Genomic DNA, 23,708 nt, shown 5'->3' with positions numbered 1-23,708 from the left:
CGTCAATTCCTCGACTTGTCGGGCATGCGTATCATACGCTAGCAAGAAAATATTCTGTGACAGTACTGGAAGCATTTTTCTTGATGGATGCTTTTTGAAATGGAGTAGCGAGGAGTACCTGGCCTCCGAGCTGCAGAGCGGAATCGCGCGCAGAGCAGAGCGGGTAGTGAGTATCAGAGCTTGAATGGGGCGCGGGTGACCATTTCGAATCGGCGATTCTACTCCCCGCGTGAATTCCAGCTCATCCCCGATCGGTCAGGGATGTCAGGCGCTCTAACTGCATCTTGTTTTTTGTCAGGGAATGTCAGGGCGGTCAGGGAAGGTGGCGGAGAAAGAGGGTGGTGGAGCTGAGAGATGGCGGCGGAGGAGGGGAAGATTTTCGGTAGCCGGAGCCGGACGATTTTCCGGCCAGTGCCGGAAAAAGGGCCATTCTACAGCTTAGGTAGACTACTCCAAATATTATTTTCCATATTGTTAGTTGATTTTTATATACTATTTTCATTCGCTGTTGTTTAAAAATGCATAGTTTAATTGTTTATATTTTGGTTTCTTTCATGAGAATCTAGTGATGCAATTTTGGCAAGATTGTGATTTTGGTTACTTCAATGCATTTTTGAATGCATAAATGGATTTATTACCTTGAAAAAAAAAAAAACCCTTTGGGGTGCTCCTTCTATACATACTATAACTTGTAATTCCAACAAATTCCTATTGGATTTCAAGCAAAATTGATTGCAAAAGAGCAAAAATTTAGAAGAATTAGGCTTGACATTTAAAAAAATTATGTTGCCAAGTCCTCTATGTAATTGTTGTGCATTGGAATTGTTGTATCACTCTGCAATGCATACACCAACATTATTCCATGTTTGTACAATAGATGTGTTTTCTATGTCATATAGTTGCCATATCATATTGTTGTCCATTCGTCACAACACATAGTTGCAACTCAACCTTGTGTTGCCATATTTGTATCATTATATGAGCAATTTGAATATTTAGAAAAAAATGTTTATGCTTTGTTAAGAAATTTGAGGAACGGCAAAACCATACAATTAAGTATGGAAGACCTCATTCACTCAACTACCAATAATTAAACTACAAAATTTAAAATTTCTTCTCCAAAGGCCAATTTAGAGTGGACAAATTAGAACATGCAAGTGGTAGATACTCAATACAAACATATCATTGATTGATTAGAATCATGATAAGTTGAAGAGAAAATGAAAGCCAAGAATCATGAAAACTAGAGAAAAATAAAAGTGATCTAAAAACACTCATATTAGAGTTTAAAAAAAAAAAAATAGAACTCAAGAGTCACAACAAACTAAAGAAATATATAATTGATTTAAAGGAACACATATAAAAACTTTCATCTAGTGTTAATTCTCTACATACAACCACTCCACAACCAAGTTCTTCAAAAGCATCTATTATGACTAGTTCAAAGTACTGATTGTAGTTCCTAACAAAATTGAAGATTTAGAACATGGTAAACAAAGGTGGATTACGTCATAGGTGAAATATCAACAATAATTAACACAATTATTATTGACCATTACAAATATTGAAGTCCAAGCTTAAGGTGGGTAGTTCCTCCTATGAAAAAGGCATAGGCATCCCCTACGAATTTGAGTTAATACAAAATTACTGCTATCTTAATTGCATGATTGAAGGAATAAAACTAGAGAGATTTCTCCTAAATTAGTCAATTTGTCATTTGAAGGAAGGTGGGTGTTATTAATTGTTGCTTTAAATAGTTGTGATGTTGATTATGATGATTTTGTTGGAAAAGTTTATGAATGACGCTTCCTGTAACTATTAATAATGTATGTTTTGTACATTTATACAAAAAGTGGGTTGCAATGTTCCCCAGATATAGTCCTTCGGTTATAACGGAATTCGTGTTATAGATACCTTGGGAAAATTTTAACCTGCCCACCAGAAGGTTGGCAAGAGTTTCAGGAAGGGTTCCAAAGATTATGTGTAGCCGTTCCTCCTTTATGTTCTAAGGACTTCGGGACGAAGTCCACTGTTAAGAGGGGGTGTATGTAGTGCCCACTCTAGTTCTTGACCCGGATACGACATTATCTTAGACACTCTATTCTTCGAGGACCTCAGATTGAGGATCTGGACCCATGACACTATTATTAGCGATTGAGATATTCATGGTTGTGATGTTTATGAATGCTTTCCATTGATATTATGGTAGCATGAATGGTTATGTATCTTATCTATCAGTATTCTGATGATTGCAATATTAACAGTTAAGTTGGTCTCTATTTGAAATTATGATGAGGGTAGTAAGAATATGTATGCGCTCTACTAAAAGCATAATGAGGATAAATTTATGGATAGGTATATTTCTACGATGTTACGATGTGATAGCTTAATGAATATGTATGTTTCCATTGATGATTATTGATAATAGCCATGAGGGATGTATCCCCTATGTTACCTACTTCCTTTAGTTCAGACTTACAATGGACAATGATGTGAATGATTAGGAATTGTTAATGAAGCTATTATGATAATCAACTAACATTGAGAAACCGTGTTACTGATGATTATTGAGTATGGCAGGGAACCATCAGAGGCACCCGCATATGACATGTCGATGACACCTGGTTTGATGAAAATTTATATTACTTTATCTGTGAAAGTCTAAGTCGATCTTGGAATCTGCCATATATGTTTAACTATATTCTGATGATATATTAATGGTTGCAGGCACAGATTAGTTGCTTGACCGAATGACTCACATATGGGTGATGGGGTTGTACAAGTGGATGGAACTACATGGGAGGGGTGGGACAGAGTCCCTGATTTCACCCACTAGCACTCCCGCCGTGACTTGGGCTTGAAGGGTTGAAACACCTTCGCCTTGAAGATCACGATGCCATGAGGGGAGGTTCCAAAGTTGGTTCGCTCATGAGGACTTTACCGGGGGGCGCGCATCAAGGCAGATTCCTTGATCCCCGACACCATTAGTCTCACTATAACAGACAACTTAAGAGATGACAGTGGTCTATGACGTTGCACTATACTTTCCCCTCGTAATCACTGGATGCTTGAAGGGCAAGTGGTGTGGCACCCTTGGAACTTCAGGGGAATTTCTTGAAGGGCACGACCAACTTGGCACCCTTGGCATCACAAATAAACTATTAGGTGTGGCACCCTTGGAACTTCTAGGGAAGTTCTTGAAGGGCACAACCAAACTGGCACCCTTGACATCACAAATAAGCTATTAGGTGTGGCACCCTTGGAACTTCTAGGGAAGTTCTTGAAGGGCACAACCAAACTTGGCATCCTTGGAATCATTAAAAATAAATAATAATAAATAAATATAAGCAAGGAATGAAAACTAGATAAATTTACATCAAGGGTAAATGATGATTAGAAACCAATGTAATTAAATCAAAAATAAAACTTGGAATAAGGAGGATCATAGGAAGAATTAAAATAAAGTACCTTAAAAACTCTACCCGTCCCATTTTGGAAAATACTAGGAAGATTATGTGGTTTAATTAGGAAAAAGGGGAAAGACAAACATAATAGTAAGGATGAAGATTAATCCTAAACTAATTTAAACCTAAATAAAAAAAAAGGGGAAGGTGAATTAAAATGAGAATAATAAATTAAATTTAGAGAAATGTAGAGAAGCTCCATGTGGCAACAACCAACATAAGAATATCCATCTAGGAGATAACTTGAGTTAAATTAGGGAGTAGTTTGGGGATAAAATCTTGACTCATTAATTGACTTCAAGTAATGAACACAAATTAAGGAATAAAAGGGGGGAATAAAGAGACAACTAGGAGAAGAAATAGGAATCTTGTTGAGGTGAAGAAAATATTAGTTTTAAATAAAAATTTAAGTAAATAATTTTGGGAGACCTTGATGTGAGAATGACACATGGGTGGGTGAATAATCAAGTTATTGAATTATAACAAAATAATTAATTATGCATGACATGACAAGTGTCACCTATGAGGACTCCTATAAAAGAAGGGGCAAGCCATGGGAAAAAGGGGGACTTTTGGGGGGAACCCTATTGTTGGATGGATGAGATGTTGTGAGAGCAGTGATTACGAAGCTATAGTGAGTTTGGTGAGGTAGAGGATTTAGAGAGGGGACTCTTGAGCCAAGGTGTGCTCTCCTCTACTAGCTAGTGCTTGTCTCCATTGTACAACCCCATTGCAGCTCGGGGGTCCGCGGGGAAGAAGAGTACCCAAGGAGTAGGCTGGGAGGTTAACCGGTGGGTATTCACATTCGGATCAAGTGCGTCATCATTCACTCGCGGAGGTGACCAGCCACAAGGGAGTACCAGCAACAACAGAGCAAGGGGAGTCTCGCCTTCTGGTGAACGGTACACATGTATTTCATTACTATTGATCTTAGTTAAACATATGTAAATGTATGTCATGATATGTTTTCCTGAATGAGTGTTAGGAATGTGTGTGCTAAATAAGTTGAAATTTCAATGCGTTTCTTTCTGGTTGTATTTGCTGTAAAAAAAAATTAAAAAAAAATGGTCTGAATTGTGGTCCTCACACTTGGTATCAGAGCTAAGTTAAACCCTTGAGACCTATGGGCCCATGACTAGCTTTGATTAAATTTCTACAACATTCTATCCTAAAAATTTTGTATAATGTACAAGAGTGATTTGCAAAATATGGTGTCAGATTTCAAATTGTTCCGGAGAATTTTATTATATTGATTAGGAGAGGGCCAATTCACTTGACTTATACAACTGATCTATTCACTTGGAAATTGTTGAATTGATCAATTAAAAATTCGAGGTTCTGGATCTTTTCAACAATTCGAGATTCTGGATCTTTTCAACTTGGACGCTGCCAACTCACGTACTGAGGGTCCGTTATCATCCAGGAATAAACCTAGATCATCGAAATGTCGAAATGATGGTCCCCGTTCTCAGCCTCATATTTTATTTATTTATTTTTCACTTTTTAAATTCCATCCCACCATTGCCGCTGAGGCTCTAAATCGTTCCCAGTCTCAAACAACTTTTCAAACGAAATCCACTGATCACATCTCCGGAACGTCCCGAGATCGATCCCCGCCATATATTTGGGTTGTTTTGCAGTCCAAAGCCATGATGCATTCAGAGAGAGAACTACAACAGAGAGGTAATTGCATTGGATCCCACAAATCGGAAATTAGCTACATGGAAGACGACGATGAATACCCTGAGACAAAACACAATGACGCCCGATCCCCCGTAACCCACACTTTCAAGACCCGCGGATTCGTCGGCCCCAGGATCGACAAGGAAAAATTGAGGAAAAGATTGATCATTCCAGAGTATCTGAGAATCGCCATGGTGGAAGCTGTGTGGAATCAAGAATTTGTGTACGATGAAAATCAGCATCGCTGGGATGGCATCAGCACTGCACTGGAGGCTGCCGTCATTGTATTTGTCAATTTGAAGGGGACGTTTTCATTTTGTCACAGGCATCCAAGCCCAGCCCTCTTTTTTTTTCTCATTTGGCTTGAATCGAATGTTGTGGTTTATCTTCCTTTGTGATTTTATTTTGGATGTTAACTTCTGATTTTGTTTTGATAGGTCCATAATGTTCTTGGGAGGGAATGAGTGCAACTGTACTCGGGTTATCCTTCTTTTTGGAAATGTTGAAACCTTCACTTCATTATAAATGTTCCAGCCTGTGCAATTGTTTTTTTTTTTTTTTTTCCTTTCATTTTAATGCAATTCACTTGTTGAACCCTTATTTCGATATTTCCACGGATTTGGGATGATGGTCGTCCCATGCCAGGTTTCCATTCAGACTTTATGGTGGAATACGTTCTCAATCCTGTTAGGGTTTCAACAACGCAGTGAACAAATTGATAGTTCGATGGCCGGAGGAATCGCAAAAATACTACAAGAAGCTCCAACTCATCAGCTTGGTTATGGGATTGAAGATAGTGTATCATCAAATAATTCCACTTCTTATAAAGGCACATTTTACAACTACTTCAGCATCGGTATGGATGCCCAAATAGCTTATGGGTTTCATCATTTGCGAAATGAGAAACCATATCTTGCTCGAGGTCCGGTTTCTAATAAGATAATCTATTCTGGGTATGGTTGTGCTCAAGGATGGTTTTGCACACCTTGTTCAACAAATCCACGAGTGAGGGGACTAAACAACGTTGTACAGATGCACATCAAAAAAAAAATATTTAGTCTGAATTGTGAATTGACCCCGGTAGTGCATTGAGCGAAGGCTCTAGCAACATTCATGTTTCTGCTCTTGATGGCCTCATCAATGTAAATTCCTTGTTCACATTAGCCGTATTTGTTGGTTTGACCATCACCGCTCCCGGTTCGGCAACATTAGTTGACGACAATGCTTGCATCGCTGGAGAAAACATTGCGAGAATCTTCTAACATTTCAGGTAGTATCATTCAGCTCTTTTCTCTTCTCCAGCTTAGTTGCGCAGGGCTTAAAGCAGGCTATAGTCTTGATAAACAGCAAGACACTACATGATGTCTTCAAGGCATCCATCAATAAACACTTTCTGAAAATTGGAATGCTTTTATCTGCTTGTGGTTTGGTTTTTGGGTGCATTTTTCTGATGTTGGCATCAATGGACGTCATTCAAATCAAGCTTGGCACCCTTTCCTGTGGAAGCATTGGTATATAAGGGCTGTTGTACCTCTTTTCATGTTAGTTCCAACCGCTCTAGTTATCTACAGTTACATAGTTTTGTATGCCTTCTTCCATTAAATTCCTGTGCCTTCCACCAAATTGAAAAAAACACCCACAAAGAAGGGAAAACTGCATTTACTGTGAAGTTTGTATATGTTTTACTATATATTTACTTTGAACAGAATGGTTGCTTTACTCCAGATTATATATCTTGTACTTTATTTCTTTCAAGTAACATATTTGGATTCATTTTGAAAAGGGAAGGAGCTATTGTCCTAGTATTCATCCGAATATCAAAACCCAACTTCAAGAAGTTCTTCCCCAAGGACAAGATTAAACTAAAGGGTTTCTTCTAGAACACTAAGGCACTACAAGAGGGAGATCCTTTGTTTTGGTATAGAACTGTCTTTTCAAGTTGGGATGGGAAAAGGAATAGCATGAACAAGTCAATCTTCTCTCATAGGTTATTTAGTGGCAAAGAAGATTATTTTTGTAGTGAAGAAGTGGCAAAGATGAAGAAATGGTAAGAAAGATGACGAAATCTTGACACTGTAATTCTTATTGCATTTCTTTCCATTACGTAGTTCAATCTAAATGAAAGAAGATAAACATTGTAATTCCTTATTATATGTCTCCTGTTTTATTCTCTTCCAGCCCATAGGTGATATATTTCAATATTTGGTCTTGATGATTGGAAAAAAAAAACAATGAAAAGAGCTCGCCACTGTCATCCTTGTACTTACTTTCAGTAATTTGGTCAATATTAATAAAAAGAGGTGTGGATACTGTGATCCTTATTAGTATGTGTCATGTTGTTTAAACTTTAATCCCTTAAAACGCATAAGTGACATGTTTGGTCTGGATCATAACGAGGATTGTTAATGCTGGTTAGCTATATCATTATAAAGGCAGCATTGCAATAATGAAAATGAATAAAAAGTCATATGACCTGTTGTTGAATCCTATATCTCTAAACTTTAAAGACATGACCTGGGTTTGTCTTTCTCAAGGTTGATGGTTTAGATATTTGGAAACCAATGAAAATTGTATACATTTCCTAGAATAGAAGTGCTAGTGATTCGTTTGAATTTTCATTTACGAAAAGCTGAACTTGAGGGTAATACCAGGGATGCTTTTTATATGAGGTTTTTATTTCACAATCTTGTTGATTGTGTTACTAATTGATTTTGGTATTACCTGCAATGATTTCCAAACTAGAGAAACCTTTGTTTTTAGCTGCTTTAGGTTTTCAAGTTTTCTGGTTATGCAATGATAAGTACCGCAGATAAATCTCTAATCATCAATCCCACTTTTATCTTTGTTTGTGTGACTCATTTTGCGCAGTTGCACAGTTTCCTTACTTCTTATAGCATAACTTACCTACTCAAGTAATACAGAGCAGAGATTTGCAATAGTTGAAAATGGCATCTCACAACAGCAGTGTGTCTTATGATTTTTCTGACAAAGTATCAAAGAAGAATCAGAAATCATGGCTACTAAGAATAATGAATAAGTTAAGGCATGATCATTTATATGATGCATGAGTTATCACACAAGAATATGAGCCCAATCCAAATTGGAAAGTGCATGAAATTGCAGTATGTCAGATTTATGAATTGCCAATGTTTAAATTCAAAGCTGCTAGTTTGTTCTGCTATACATCTGTAAGTACCCAATTCGTTTGTCCGAAGTTTGAACCCAATTATCAGATACCACTGTTGAAATCGGAAGATATCCAATGGGGACTTGAGAATGGATATAAGTATGTTCATCTGGGACTTATCTAGTTTGGCATCAATCCGTTGGTTAGACTAGGATTAAATATCTCCTGTTTAGCTTGTGTAATTGATTCCCATCATAATGATTTTCAGGATGCTCTTCTCAGAGGATTTGAAGCTCCTTTACACAATGGTCCAGTAGGAACAAGGACCTATATGTTCTCTTTTGAGGAGTATCCGACATCAAAATTTTAATTTCTTGATTCAAAAGAAGTCCAAATCTTTTTGCTATTCTAATTTTTATATTTGAATCATTGCATTACTATCTTTTCAGATACGGATAAATAACAAATAACTATTGATTATTTTTATATGCTGTTTCTTCTTAAGGTGTAGGGGTACTAATATTCCAGCTTCTTGTCTTCCCGCCATTGGTGAATTATGCTGGAGCTATTCTTATAACCCGCATAGCAGCAGTATGATCTCTTCCTTGTCCAGTTAGATATTTCGTTAAAAGTAGTTGTGAACATTTTAAAAATATTTGCAAAAAAAAAAAAGGGTATATAGTCTGGATGTGGTCGATTCTCTCGGTACTTCGCCATTTTGGCTATTGCAATTGGGAATTGCAGGTCCACTGGCTAGAAACTCCGTCTTTAAAAAAAAAAATCTGGGAAAGTACAAACTGTAGTTGGATTGTAGCAAGGCAACTTATTAGGGTCACCGGGTTCACCCTTTTTCCAAAACGAGTTTATACCCAAGTCCTCCAAATCTACATCTCCTGCAAAACTTTTGCAAACATCAGCAATGGGCCTGTATCCTGTACATCTGCATAAATTGCCTGCAATAGCTTCCTCTGCTTCCAACGCAGAAAAATTGGTAAACCCGTGCTTGTGATCAGGTTTTTCTTTAGATTCAGCTCGGCGAAGAGCAGCAAATATAGACATACACATTCCTGGAGTGCAGTATCCACACTGCGATCCATGAAATCCTGCCATTCTTTTGTGAACAGAATGATATCCATCCCTGCAATTCCCAAGACCTTCAGAAGTTGTAATAGAACAACCATCAATAGAACCCAACAAGGTCAAGCAGGAACTAATTGAAAATTCTTCTATCTTCTTTGTTTTAGTGTTATATTTTGACAAAAGCACCACACAAGCTCCACAACCACCTGTTTACCAATACAAGCAATCAATGCCAAATCTAAAAAGCAACAGCCTCTGTAACTTCCAAGGTAAAATAGCTATCAATGCAAGCAAACAATGCCAAATTTAAAAAGCGAGTCTATGTATCATCTAAGGTGAAATAGAAATGTTTCAGTGAATCACAGAAATCTACAAAGAATACAATACTAAAACATATATATTTTAATGATGAATATAATAAAAAAAATATCTTCCTAAATAGTATGCATAAAGGTTATTCATAATATGCATGAAGGTCATTCACAATAAATGTTATCATTATTAATCTATTCATTCAATATTTATATATTATTATATTTTTGTCTTTATATCATGGAGGAAATTTATCATGGACTTTTATGCTCCATTGCTATCAAAGATAGTTTGAGATATTGAACTTGTCATTTCTACCATACTTGTCACTGTGATCACACAAAAATATTATTTTCCATATTGTTAGTTGATTTTTATATACTATTTTCATTCGCTGTTGTTTAAAAATGCATAGTTTAATTGTTTATATTTTGGTTTCTTTCATGAGAATCTAGTGATGTAATTTTGGCAAGATTGTGATTTTGGTTACTTCAATGCATTTTTGAATGCATAAATGAATTTATTACCTTGAAAAAAAAAAAAACCCTTTGGGGTGCTCCTTCTATACATACTATAACTTGTAATTCCAACAAATTCCTATTGGATTTCAAGCAAAATTGATTGCAAAAGAGCAAAAATTTAGAAGAATTAGGCTTGACATTTAAAAAAATTATGTTGCCAAGTCCTCTATGTAATTGTCGTGCATTGGAATTGTTGTATCACTCTGCAACGCATACACCAACATCATTCCATGTTTGTACAATAGATGTGATTTCTATGTCATATAGTTGCCATATCATATTGTTGTCCATTCGTCACAACACATAGTTGCAACTCAACCTTGTGTTGCCATATTTGTATCATTATATGAGCAATTTGAATATTCAGAAAAAAATGTTTATGCTTTGTTAACCGGTGGGTATTCGCATTCGGATCAAGTGCGTCATCATTCACTCGCGGAGGTGACCAGCCACAAGGGAGTACCAGCAACAGCAGAGCAAGCGGAGTCTCGCCTTCTGGTGAACGGTACACATGTGTTTCATTACTATTGATCTTAGTTAAACATATGCAAATGTATGTCATGATATGTTTTCCTGAATGAGTGTTAGGAATGTGTGTGCTAAATAAGTTGAAATTTCAATGCGTTTCTTTATGGTTGTATTTGCTGTAAAAAAAATGGTCTGAATTGTGGTCCTCACGTTAAGCGAGCGGATGCGAAGAAGCTTTATAAGTATGAGTGGTAGATTAATGACCGATTGTGCTTTGACTATTCTTATAAATAGGAAAAGTAGGTATCAAATTTGAAGGGTGGGGTTATATTTCAGTTTGAAGGGATATGAGTGGTTTAACCCCTCTATGTTGACCAGGTAAAGTAAAATAACTTTGTAATGAAAAAAATATCTTTTCACCAAAGGATAAAAGTTATCTCAAATATAGGAAGTGTCAAAAACTCTCCAATCCTTCCTCCAAGATTTTACAGATATATAAAACTGGATTCCTATACGTTAAAAAATCATTAAAAATTGAAACACAGTAAAATTAAAATAAATGCATTTTATCTTTATTTCAAAATATTATTACTCAACTATTTTAATGCATGCATGCATATTTAAACAGATAAAAACTCGTGTAGGGATCAATGTAACATGATATCCTTCAATCCAAACTTGCAAGTAAGTCTTAAACAAATAAAAACTCGTGTAGGGATCAATGTAACAGGAGATCATATATACAATGTTCACCACAATAATCTAATGACCAATTAGACATGCCTTTAATCATACCTTTAACATGCAAATTTCAATGACCATTCTTTCTCATATGTGCTAGTGTTTGATGTTGTAGCATTTTCTTCTCACTAGCAATAATAAAGGTGTGGTCTTCTTCATTACTACCCTAAAAGACAATATCCCAAAAATTGTACAAAGTTCCATACTAAACTTTCCTCATTCATACCATTACTCCTTGTACTATCTCATGGGTTTTCTTTTCATATACAATATGCATGCTTGCATCACTCATATTTGGATACTGAATTTATGGCTAGATTTGGAATGAATAAAACCTCGGGGAAAGTTCGTTCCCCTTCCATCTTTGAATAACAACTTGACCTTTATACATGATTTTTGTTATCAAGTTATAACCCATTTTTTTTTTACAAAACTACTCACAAAACCACTCCCTATAAGAAGTCAATGAAATGAAGCACATGAGTAAATCACAATACATCATAATAATTTGAATAGGAGATTTGAATACATATTTGTAGATGCCAAGTAAATGTCACCTCCTTTTGTGAAAAGGCCAACATTAAATCCCTTATTTTTATCAATATTCTTAAAGATTTAGATGTACTTGTGGATTTAGATTTTTTAAAAATGTTACGTTACAAATTAAACATCCTTAACCCAAATATTTACAACGTAAATCAACCCTAATTATAACTACAAACGCTACCCCAAAGTCTAAATCAAGTCATTAACTTATCAACATGCCAACTACTATAATCCCATTAATTCCGTATATTTTCTTACACCTCATATGAGAAATAAAAATTCATATTTTCAAAAGACACGCGCATAAAATTTATTGAAACAAAATCACATTGGACGGACGTAAAAGGAGTATCAAATATGTTTGAATACAAGGGTTTTCACAACTCAATGTATTAAGCCAAGGGTTTATTTCTGTTAGCTTCTCTGTAGATTTTAGGGTTTAGTAGAGGAGCCGAGAGAAGACTCGAAGCGGAGCGGAGCAGGTGGCACGATGGTGGAGAAGGGAAAGAGCCGCAGGGACGAGGTCGTGACCAGGGAGTACACCATCAATCTTCACAAGCGTCTCCATGGCTGGTAGATGAAAATTTGAAGCTTTTAAAGTCAATTTTTGTTCTGTATGGTATCATATATTAGGTTTTTCTCGTTTGATCTGTTGACGATTTGGGTTTTTTTCCATAAAATTTCTTATATGCATCTGAAAAACTATTCTGCATACACTTGAAAATTTTTCAAGGTCTAGGGTTGAGTGTTATCAAGTGTTCATAGGGATTTATTCGCAGACTTCTCCTTTGCAGCACTTTTAAGAAAATGGCTCCAAAGGTCGTTAAGGAGATCAGGAAATTTTCCCAGAAGGCTATGGGAACCGCCGATGTGAGGCTTGATGTGAAACTTAATAAGGCTGTATGGAGCAGGGGCATCAGGAGTGTGCCCAGGAGGATGAGGGTTCGAATCTCCAGGAAGCGCAACGACGAAGAAGATGCCAAGGAGGAGCTCTATTCGATTGTAACGGTGGCGGAGGTGCCTCCTGAAGGGCTCAGTGGAGTAGGTACTAAGATTATTGAGGAGGAAGATTGATGTAATCACATCTTAAGTACATTTTGCTGTGAAGCGGAATGTAGACTATTATTTTCTTTATAGTGTTATGATTCTGAGGGCATTTAATGCTTTGACACTTCAGTTTTGTAGGACGTGAGGTTTTTTTTCCTGGATTTTTATGTTGACCAAGTAGCTTATTTGTTTATTGGTATCTGGAATGCTGGGATTAATCACAGTTTTCCATGCTACATAACACGTACCCACATCTATATCCGTTTGCCAGCTTTCAAAGTTTATGATGATTATGTATTTGTTTAGCAGGATTACTCTGTTTTCGAGTAATTGCCTCACAAAACAGTCTGACTTGCTTATGATTTACTATTCGCCAAAGGAATCATATTTTATCTTTTGTCTACATATTGTTCAGTTAACTTTTCTGATAATGTTAATCTACAATGTTAAAGCATTTGAAGAGATGTTGCATCAGATTGAATGGGTATCGTTAGCCTTAGGTCTTACTTATGACTTCTAGCTATTCTGCCCAAACTGCCCAAAGCTTTCACCCAGGCTCATCCCAACACCTGCCATTTGTGTGTCCTACCACCGCATGCCTGTTAGAAATGGAACATCAGAAGATTTGAAGGGTGAAGTGTAGCCCATTGGCTGAATAATTAGGATTTAAATATTGAATGTGTATTTTTTTACAATACAACCCAGATAGTCTAACCCATATAGTTTAGCTCAGATAGTTCTCATGTACGTAATATATTTGTTGAACTCGCCAACAAAAAGAATTTGACTTTCAAAATGCAATTTTTTTTTTTCTCTTGCATGTTTAGTTAGTGCGTGGGGGGCTGTTCTCAGCAAAATATTTGGAATCAGTTTCATGGCCACGTTTTTGCTTGACATTACTTGCATCAGTGGGTGATGTCGGATTTTTGCCTCAGTGTTGCTTGTCATATTTGCCCAACCAGGGTTTGTGCATTAGTTGTCCTGCCATAAACAATTGGATATAGTCTTTTATAAGAGTGGATTAAAATCCTTAACCACTAGAGCAAGGGTATCCATATACTGGTTATTTTGCCCAGATTCACAAAGGATTGTTTATTGAATCATGTTGTGATCTTATTTTTGCTGTGGGATCATCTTTGACAACAGGATCAACTGTCATCATTGTGTGTCTTTGAGGTATTTAAATTTAAGCAGCTTGTGATTTTCATTATTTCATCTTTACTCGTGTTGAATATAAGTAATGATGTGCCCATTTCTAAATGCAATTGCCTAAAAGTTTTTCCTGTCAGAAGTCTATCTTGATGATATTTTTTTTTGCAAAGATCAACTTTGACATCATTATGGTCTGAAAAAACCCACATCTCTATGGGAAATTGTTTTTGTTTTTAAAGTTATATTGTGGGTTGTAGATGAGTTTTATGATTTATCACTTGGGTTGGATTCTCAAAAATGACAAGCAGCTTTTGTATGTTGTCATTCTTGGAGAAATTATACATTCCATCTATTGGGGTCCGGTTTTGCAAGGAGTAGGTTTTCTGTACCTGGTATTCTGATTGAACTACGTTTTCTAGTAGGAAAACATAAATTTAGGATATTTCTCTATTTTTGGGTGGATAGAGGCATGAATCTCTATATTATCCTACATTTTTGTCAGGTTGTATTGTTGTCATTATATGAAAATGTATTTTTTCTCTTTGGAATGCAAATAGTGCCATGGATACTGTCATCACATTAATGCTTTTTGCCATTTCTTTAAGAAGGGCATCCTTTGTCCACTTCTTAGAGATTTCAAAATACTTTGGGTATTTTTGAAGAAATGATTTCCGAAGAACATAAATATTTTACTTCATTTCTCTTAATAATACAGATAAATGATATATTTAGCTTTTAAAATGGGATGTTACAATTAAATGCCCATCTGTATAGAGAAGGGAAATATGTATCATATATTTTGCTACTTCCATATTAGTAACACGTTGATGGAAAACATTGCAATCAAACTTGCCAAGATGCCCCAAGGAACCTACAAATTAGATGGTGGCTGTGCTCCACAAAGCTTATCCCTGGAACAGAGAACATAGAGGCCTACAGGCCTGGGTTTCTGGTTCAAGTCAATATGAGCACCTATGGCATCAGGGCTAGTGGGCAATAGTGGGTGCTAGTGACTGGTAGTGATTGCTAGTGGGCAATTGTGATGCACTTGCAATGAAAGAGTGGTTCTTAATGTTAGAAATAGAGGAATCTTTGCGAGAATATTTTTCTATAAATAGGAAGGCAAACATAAAATTTTATTCATGCAGTGACATGTAATTTCTTCTTAATTCTTCCATCGTGAATTTCACTAAGAGAATTCAATCCTAGTGGTTTGCTTGTGAGGTGCAGTTGAATGGAAAATATCAGTGGCAAGACACTATATCCAGGAAAAACAAATCTACAAATTTGGGAAATAATTAATTATAATTACTAAGTTGGAATTCTTCAATAAGATTGCAATCCTTGCAGATGCTCTGATATATGTATTCTATTTTCTTTTGGAACACATTCTGCCTCCAAAATGATTCTGTAGGAGGCTTGTTCAATCAACTTGTGGTGGTAACCAATCACACGATGCTCAGAAGCTCAGCTTTGGGCTTGTCTAATGTTTTCTTGTCTATGTTTTACAGTAAAGCGGGTGGTATATTTGTCGTTTGCTTGTTGTAGGTATGCACAAAGCTTGTTTTAGTTATATTGGGTGCAGATTGCAGTAACGATTAGAAATGACAATGGACAGATTAAATTTGACAAGTTCCCCTAGTATTTAGGAGGGTTTTTTGTTGATATTTATTTGAAAATTAATATCATTCTCTCCATTAGAAATCATTAGGTAATGGTATCCATGTTTTTAAGGAAGAAAACTTGCTTAAAAATCTGACAACCTTCAATGGGACATCATTTGAAGCGGTAGTGTCATTTACAAGTAGGCATATGTACATGAGTGATAATATGAAATTGGGGCAAATTTAGGGATAAGAGTTCAAACATATAAACGATGTAGGGTTTGACACTGGTTTATCCCCACCTCCTGCCCCAATCGATGCATCAGGTTGGTCCACCTTACTATCTTTGGTTTCTAGGCTGGTAGTTGTATCTGACAAACATGGTCGTGGTGATGGAATCCTCTCAAAGAATAATGGGCATAAATGCTCCCAAACCCAAACATGTGGTTGTCACCATGCCTGCAAGCAGATAACTGAGCTTTCATGTGGCCCAGCAGTCCAGTAGACCAGTCAAGGACCATTGGCTCAAGACATAATACCACATAGTGCATAAGAGCATTTGAGGCAAGTGTGTGGCAAAGAATGAAATTGGCCACTTATTCAGAATGCTGCACCAAGATGCCAAGTAAAACTGACATACTCATAGGAGACCAAAGGAACAGTTGACATAAGCTGTCAACTGCCAACTTTTTGTACAGTTCCAAAAACTGGAACTGTGATGAAAATACAGGTCCCTGATTCTGGACCTCCATTTGGGTGGTTGTCAACAAAACAAAATGCTTATATTTAATTACCTGTCTATATTTATAACTCCATTGGAAATAAACAATATTCCACATCGTAGTCCATTACAATAGAAGGGTGATTTCTTTCTTATTGGATTATATTTCAAGATGGATTTTATTTCTTTTCTACACAAGGTTGCAAGATGAACTGGAGAACTCTGCAGCATTGCGATTCTTCTCTTTTTATGACATCTTACAAAGGCATACAACTATTGAGTTCCAAAAATTGTGTACTTTTGGATAATCAATACCATTCTGCTGTTGACCGACTGTTAGGATATCCACCCGGGACCATCTTGATAAGTTGGATGTGCAAAGCACATCTATAATTGCTAAGTTTTGCCATTTATCTGCTTCGAGAAGTGCACCTCTTGATATAGTATACTTGATGCTTCCAAGCCTCGTCAAATAGATGGGTTGAATGTTGCTTTGTTTTATTACACACTTCAACAAGGGAGAATCTTGAAATGACGACACCATTGCAACCGCGGGGTTTAGCAACCCCAAGTATGTATTATCATGTGATCTGGCTGTTAAGAATGTTTATGTTCTTTCACACCATGAGCAAAGCTACAGATGCAGGAGTCTTTCATCATGTCAAAGGCTTCTATTAGGAGGAAAAAGCTACTGCTTTGAAGAAATATATTTATTGTTTAATGTAAATGCTGGTGTTGATTTGTTGCATTCACAATTGTGCAATATCAGTGATTGTAATAAAATTTTATTTGGTCTCCGGTAATGAGCAACATATACTTACGTTGCTTATGCATGTATCAAACTCAAACTACCATAAGCATGTATTTAACAATTAAGCATAGTTACACGGGTACTGCTCCTAGGCATTGGAGAGCACGGACCCGAAGCTCCCCCGCTCCCCCACTCCCCCGCTCCTGGGAGCTTGGGAGCTGGTTGGAAATGCTCCAAAACTGTTTGGAAACTTCAACTGGTACTTTGGAGCTTTTTAGGAGCTTCACCATAACCCATTTTTGACGTTTTGGGAGCTTCACTGCAATGAATAAGTGCAAACTTAGGTGTATATAGGTGTATTTGACGCTGCGACCTTGGGTGCTGCTTAAACAGATGGAACTGTAGGAAGGGAAGGGTGTGCCGCCGAGTTTAGATCTGGATATGGGTTTGGAACTAAGAGAAACAACCCATTTATGGAAAGCCATTCTATCCAAATGAAGATGAGGCACCTAGCCAATCCTGATCTTTGTCATTGGAAAAGCTATTCATTCTCCTCATTATCAACTTGGAAATTTATAATTTTATTATACAAACTCTTTAAAATAACATTGGTTTTAAAGTTTGTTTTATTTTTTTTAGTTATCATTAATATATATTTTATTTTTTCTTATCTATATATATATATATATAATATTGGTGAGGTTACATCAAGGGCTAAGAATTGAACCAATGACTTAACATATAAATTTGCATGAAATCACCTAATAATCCAGTAATAACAACTTTTTTTCCGGTTTGGGAATTTTGCATGTTTGTTTGCCCGGAAGGAATTTGATTGACAAATTGTTGATGGATTAATATTTTGATTTTTTTTGGCAGTGTTTCAAAGTTCAATCGTTTACATATTTCTTTGCAAGATGGAATTTGATTGGCAGTGAGGAATTAAGAGAGTGGATGCAAAGAAACTTTATAAGAAGTATGAGTGGTAGATTAATGACCGAGAGTGCTTTGACTATTCTTATAAGTAGAAGTTCTAGACTTACCAACTTGTTTTTCTTTGAAGTATTAAGCGAGCGGATGCGAAGAAGCTTTATAAGTATGAGTGGTAGATTAATGACCGATTGTGCTTTGACTATTCTTATAAATAGGAAAAGTAGGTATCAAATTTGAAGGGTGGGGTTATATTTCAGTTTGAAGGGATATCAATGGTTTAACCCCTCTATGTTGACCAGGTAAAGTAAAATAACTTTGTAATGAAAAAAATACCTTTTCACCAAAGGATAAAAGTTATCTCAAATATAGGAAGTGTCAAAAACTCTCCAATCCTTCCTCCAAGATTTTACAGATATATAAAACTGGATTCCTATACGGTAAAAAATCATTAAAAATTGAAACACAGTGAAATTACAATAAATGCATTTTATCTTTATTTCAAAATATTATTACTCAACTAGTTTAATGCATGCATGCATATTTAAACAAATAAAAACTCGTGTAGGGATCAATGTAACAGGATATCCTTCAATCCAAACTTGCAAGTAAGTCTTAAACAAATAAAAACTCGTGTAGGGATCAATGTAACAGGAGATCATATATACAATGTTCACCACAATAATCTAATGACCAATTAGACATGCCTTTAATCATACCTTTAACATGCAAATTTCAATGACCATTCTTTCTCATATGTGCTAGTGTTTTGATGTTGTAGCATTGTCTTCTCACTAGCAATAATAAAGGTGTGGTCTTCTTCATTACTACCCTAAAAGACAATATCCCAAAAATTGTACAAAGTTCCATACTAAACTTTCCTCATTCATACCATTACTTCTTGTACTATCTCATGGGTTTTGTTTTCATATACAATATGCATGCTTGCATCACTCATATTTGGATACTGAATTTATGGCTAGATTTGGTATCCTAAATATTATTGCTTTCACTTCCTGTGGCGCTTCGTGACATGCTATACGTGACAAGCAGAAGACATAGTACTCATATCCACTTAAGGAAACATGAGACATCCGACCGCTCACATCGGAATGAATCAAATTAAGAATCCGAGTCGCTCTGCTATCACTGCTGGGAAAAGGGGATTTGGCAAACTTGCCCATCGCACATCCTCTGCAAGTATCAAAGTGATCAGTACTGAAATCTGGCACACCTGTAGTGATCTCCCGCAAGGTCCTCAAGGCTCCATGATACATATGCCCCATCCTGCGGTGCCAAATCTCACACAACTCAGAATTGCTAGCTCTGCTGTCGGTACTACTGCTCAATGCCAAAAGGAGCTGGAATGCAAACTTGTACACCTTTGCATGGCATACACCTATCACTCTAGTTGAATCAGCTGGAGTGCCCCTAGGATACATCAACACCTATCCTCCCCTAAATAGTACCTCATATCCTCTGTCCTCCAAAGTTGAGACGGATATGAGGTTCTTCCTCATCCCTAGCACATAAAGAACATCTAACACCTTCAAGGGATGTTTGGACTGCCAATGAAATGTCAGTGTCCCCACCCCGACTGCTCTAACAACTCTGTCATCACCGTGTACTACCTCTATATCAGTGCCACTCTCTGAAAGCTCTGAGAAGTACTCACGGACTCCTGTCATGTGACGTGAAGCCCCACTATCCACATACCAGATACCCAAAGATGCTCCGCTAATCGAGGGAAAAGCATGCTCCCTCTGAACCTGTTTGGTAAGTGATCCTGCACTAGAGGACTCATATGCAGTGAACACAAACTCCTGGTCAAAATGATCTGTAAAGTCCTCAACCTCTGCTGAAGTTTCCATGCTCTGGTTCTTCCCCTTCTTCTTCTTCTTCTCCGAACACACAACTGCATAGTGTCCCATTTTTTGACAATTCCAACACTTCACCTTGGAATAGTCCTTCTGTGTGTTATCCTGTTTACCTTTACCTTTGCCTTTGCCCCCACCATTGCTTGTGGAAGCCTGCTTCTTCCCTTTGCCTTTCTTGCCTCCTACCAAGAGTGCTACATCCTCATCCTGTTCAACTGGCTTGGCTACCCCAAGCTGACCTTTCCTGATCTTTGTCTGAATGCAATCATCCCAAAACCTCACCCATGTGGGAAGGGTCTCACATGCACAAACCCCATCAACAAAGTTCATCCATGAACGGGGGAGGCCACCCACTGCAATCCGCACCAACTCAGTGGGTGGAATGACCTCTTCAACTGCTGCCAACTCATCTCTCACATTAGTAATCTTTGTGAGATATCCATCTGCACTATCATTACCCATCTTAATGGTCTTCAACTTCTCCTTCAGGACCATTTTCAGGTTCTCATTGGTACTCTGGTAGAGATTAGACAACGCTATCCACATCTCATGGGCATTTCTCTTTCCTCTCACATGAGGAATGCAATGGTCTTTGACTCCGTCTAGAATTAGTCTCTTACCGGTGTTGTTCTTTTTATTATACTCAGCCAACTGAGTGGCATCAGTAGGCACAACAACAGGGTTCTGTGTGGTATGCACCATGATGTCCCAGACTTCTGCCTCCTCAAAGATACTCTGCATTCTCTCATTCCAAACGCTGTAATTGGAATGCCCATCCAACCTATCCTCCACCCTCAATCCCAATGACATCCTGTTTTCCTAAAACTGAAAAATAGCATCGCTGTAGTAAGGATAAAACTGTTGTTTGTGAAAAATCAGCTCGCTGGAATTTTCTGAGTGAAAAATCAGCAGGCTGTAATTTTCCTCCTTGTTGTCCCAAACTGCACTTCAGCACTCAACCTCTGATACCATGTAAAAATTTCTCATTTCCTACCTCGGTTTTCAGTTTCACCTTATTTCTCCAAAATAGTTAAATGCCCTTTCCCATATCCATACATTCAACAACTGAAAAATAATTTTTGTTGAAAACACAAATTCTGTAAATTTTACAGAATGCTGGAAAATGCAAAAATATAAAAATCAGCACATATAAACAACCATTCAACACATTTAAACTCAGTGATTTTTGGTCAAGGTGACCCTGGAAAAACCCCCTACAACTCTTGGGGAAAACCAGTTCGAGAGCTCTTTCTTATATCTGGAAAATGCTTTTTACAGTGAGAAGTATTCAGCAAAAAATCAGCAAGCAAATTTTACAACTTATCTCATTTTCCGTGCCTCACAGCCAACTGAAAAAACTTGCAACAACAAAACAGAACAACAATAAATGTTGTACAGCCTCCTAGAAAAGCGTGCAAGCTGCCATTAAATACGTTGTACGGATTCCTCAATTTGCGTGCCAAAAAAAACTAGCGAAACAGCTATACGGATTTGCCTCGATTGGCGTGCCAAGGTACAGCCACTTGCTGTATGGATTTTTGCTCCTTGATTTCTGTGCACTTGCTGTACGGATTTCTAGAAAAATGTGCCCAATATCTGCCTTTCACTGTGTGCTAACTCAGCTGTACGGATTTGCTAAAATGCTGCCTTGGAATGTGTGCCAAGCTGCTGCCCCCTTCTCCTCCCTGTCCAGAAATCTCCCTTGCTCTCTTGCTCTCTCTCTCTCAATCTGCGCATGAAAGCATGAATGACCTTTTCCTCCTTTAATCTAGGCCTAAGTGACTTTTGGGGAATCCCTAAGTCCAATGGCTGAAATAGATTGAGATCTAGGGCTGAGATTAAATGCTCATTTAAATCTCGCTTTCTATTTTTTAATTCACCCCACTTTAATAAAGACCCACTTAGTCATTTATTTCCAAAGTCACTTTTCATTTCTAATTTTACATTGACTTTATTAAAGTCACTTTAAAATTAGACTTTAGTAACTTTATCACTTAAAGTCACTTTTAAATTAGATTTGACTTTATAAAAATTATAAAATCACTTTAGGAGAAAAATTAAATTCTTTTGGACACTTTTCCCTAGGCCAAAGATCAAAGTCTTAGGGAACCACCTGTCCTCCGGTACCAAATTTCAACATTTAGTTTTGATTATATTAAAATACTAATCACCTTTCTCCCTATCTTGTCTTGATAAGGAAAACATCTACAAGGAGGATCTCTCAAGACAAGGTTAGTCAAGAAACAAAGGTATGCTTCGAATACATTGATTGAAAGGATTATTCATTTGATGATCTATTACTAACTTTGTTATGACTCGCTGTATTGAATCTTAGTGATTCTTGTTTGGGTGATTCATCTCTTGATAAATCTACCCACCCTCTCGCATGTTCTTGAATGTTTGTGTAGAACCCTAGACTGGTTCTAGAAAACCCTAACTGAAGGGTATGTTAATGTGAATGCCTAAAACTCCAAGTTGATTAGGGTGATTGTGAAATGCTATTTGAAGTCTTATCGATGATGTCGTGTTTGGGATTTTGGTATGATTAAGAAAATCCTAACTTGTTAGGGTTGACTAATAAGGTCTAAAATCTCGGAATCTTTGAAGTTTTGGTGATGTAGGGTTTGCTATTTTTCTTCATTGAAACCGTAGCCTATTAGAGTTTGATGGAATGTGTAAGAACTAACCTTATATTGTCTTAGAAGTGATTTCCTTGGTATGTGTCTCTGTGTGATCAAACCCTAGTGTAATCAAGATGGTGGTGCGTATAACTCTTATTGATCATTTTGAAGTTGGGTTTGACTAACACATGATATGAAATGTCTTTTCATGATGATGAAATTTAGGCATGTATAGATATGTCCTTTTGGGTGGAAACCCTAGCTTGGTCTAGGTTAGAGGTATTTATGTTATTGGACATATGATATGCTTATGTATGGCTATGAATTCCTAGACATGTGTTCTGACCTAGTCATTGATGGTCATGAGTTTTAGGATTTAATGGAAGTCCTTGTTTGAGATTCTAGGATGATGATATCTGGAAATCTAGGGTGTTATAGCTAAACCCTAGTGAAGTTAAACTATTTAGTAGTGATATAACAATCTGGAATCTATTTAAATGATTGTTGGAAAAATGAAAATCTAGGGTTGTACAGTTAAAACCTAGTAGTAACATTGTCTAGTGTGAAATGTAACAATCTGAGATCTATGTATTTAATGATTGTTGAGATTGTGGAATTTTAGGGTTTTGGAGTTAAACCTCAGTCAAAGTAAAATCTTTGAAATATGATGATTTGAGATCTGTGTAAGATTGTTGAATTTGTGAAAATGGAATTCTAGGGTTTTGGAGTTAAACCTTAGTTGAAGTAGAAATCTCTTATGAGTGTTGACTATATGATAATTTGAGATTTGTGAAGAGATTGTTGAAATTTGAATTTTTGGTTGAATCTGATGATTGCTCGGAAATCTAGGGTTTGCAAACTAACCCTAGTGGTAGTTGGTCATGTTAGTGATTGTTTGATGGTTGATTAAAAATCTAGGGGTTAGAACTAACCCTAGTGGAAGTTGGTCAAGTTAATGACTAAGTTGTAATTGACTTTGATTGATTTGCTTAGGATGTGTATGAATCCCTAGTGAGAAGTCTGTCATATGTATTTTGGAAGGGTGATAGATGCTTTATAGATC

General features: G+C 36.8%; 1 protein-coding gene and 1 pseudogene across 1 annotated transcript; both read left to right on the top strand.

The window, feature by feature from the left end:
* The first annotated feature begins 5,873 nt into the window (after positions 1 to 5,873).
* LOC149229819 (uncharacterized) lies at positions 5,874 to 7,291 on the top strand (annotated as a pseudogene).
* A 4,997-nt stretch (positions 7,292 to 12,288) lies between these two features.
* Positions 12,289 to 13,118, top strand: LOC149229818 (large ribosomal subunit protein eL31-like). The gene is made up of 2 exons (XM_089378746.1): positions 12,289 to 12,515; positions 12,737 to 13,118. The coding sequence occupies exons 1-2, from the start codon at positions 12,433 to 12,435 to the stop codon at positions 13,014 to 13,016; spliced, it is 363 nt and encodes a 120-aa protein (XP_089234872.1). The 5' UTR covers positions 12,289 to 12,432; the 3' UTR covers positions 13,017 to 13,118.
* The last annotated feature ends 10,590 nt before the right edge of the window (positions 13,119 to 23,708 follow it).

This window comes from Pinus tabuliformis, chromosome J (assembly GCF_031772625.1).
Source record: "Pinus tabuliformis cultivar Carrire ecotype Pingquan chromosome J, CPIR1, whole genome shotgun sequence".
NCBI lineage: Eukaryota > Viridiplantae > Streptophyta > Pinopsida > Pinales > Pinaceae > Pinus > Pinus tabuliformis.
This window is presented reverse-complemented; position numbering and strand designations above follow the sequence as displayed.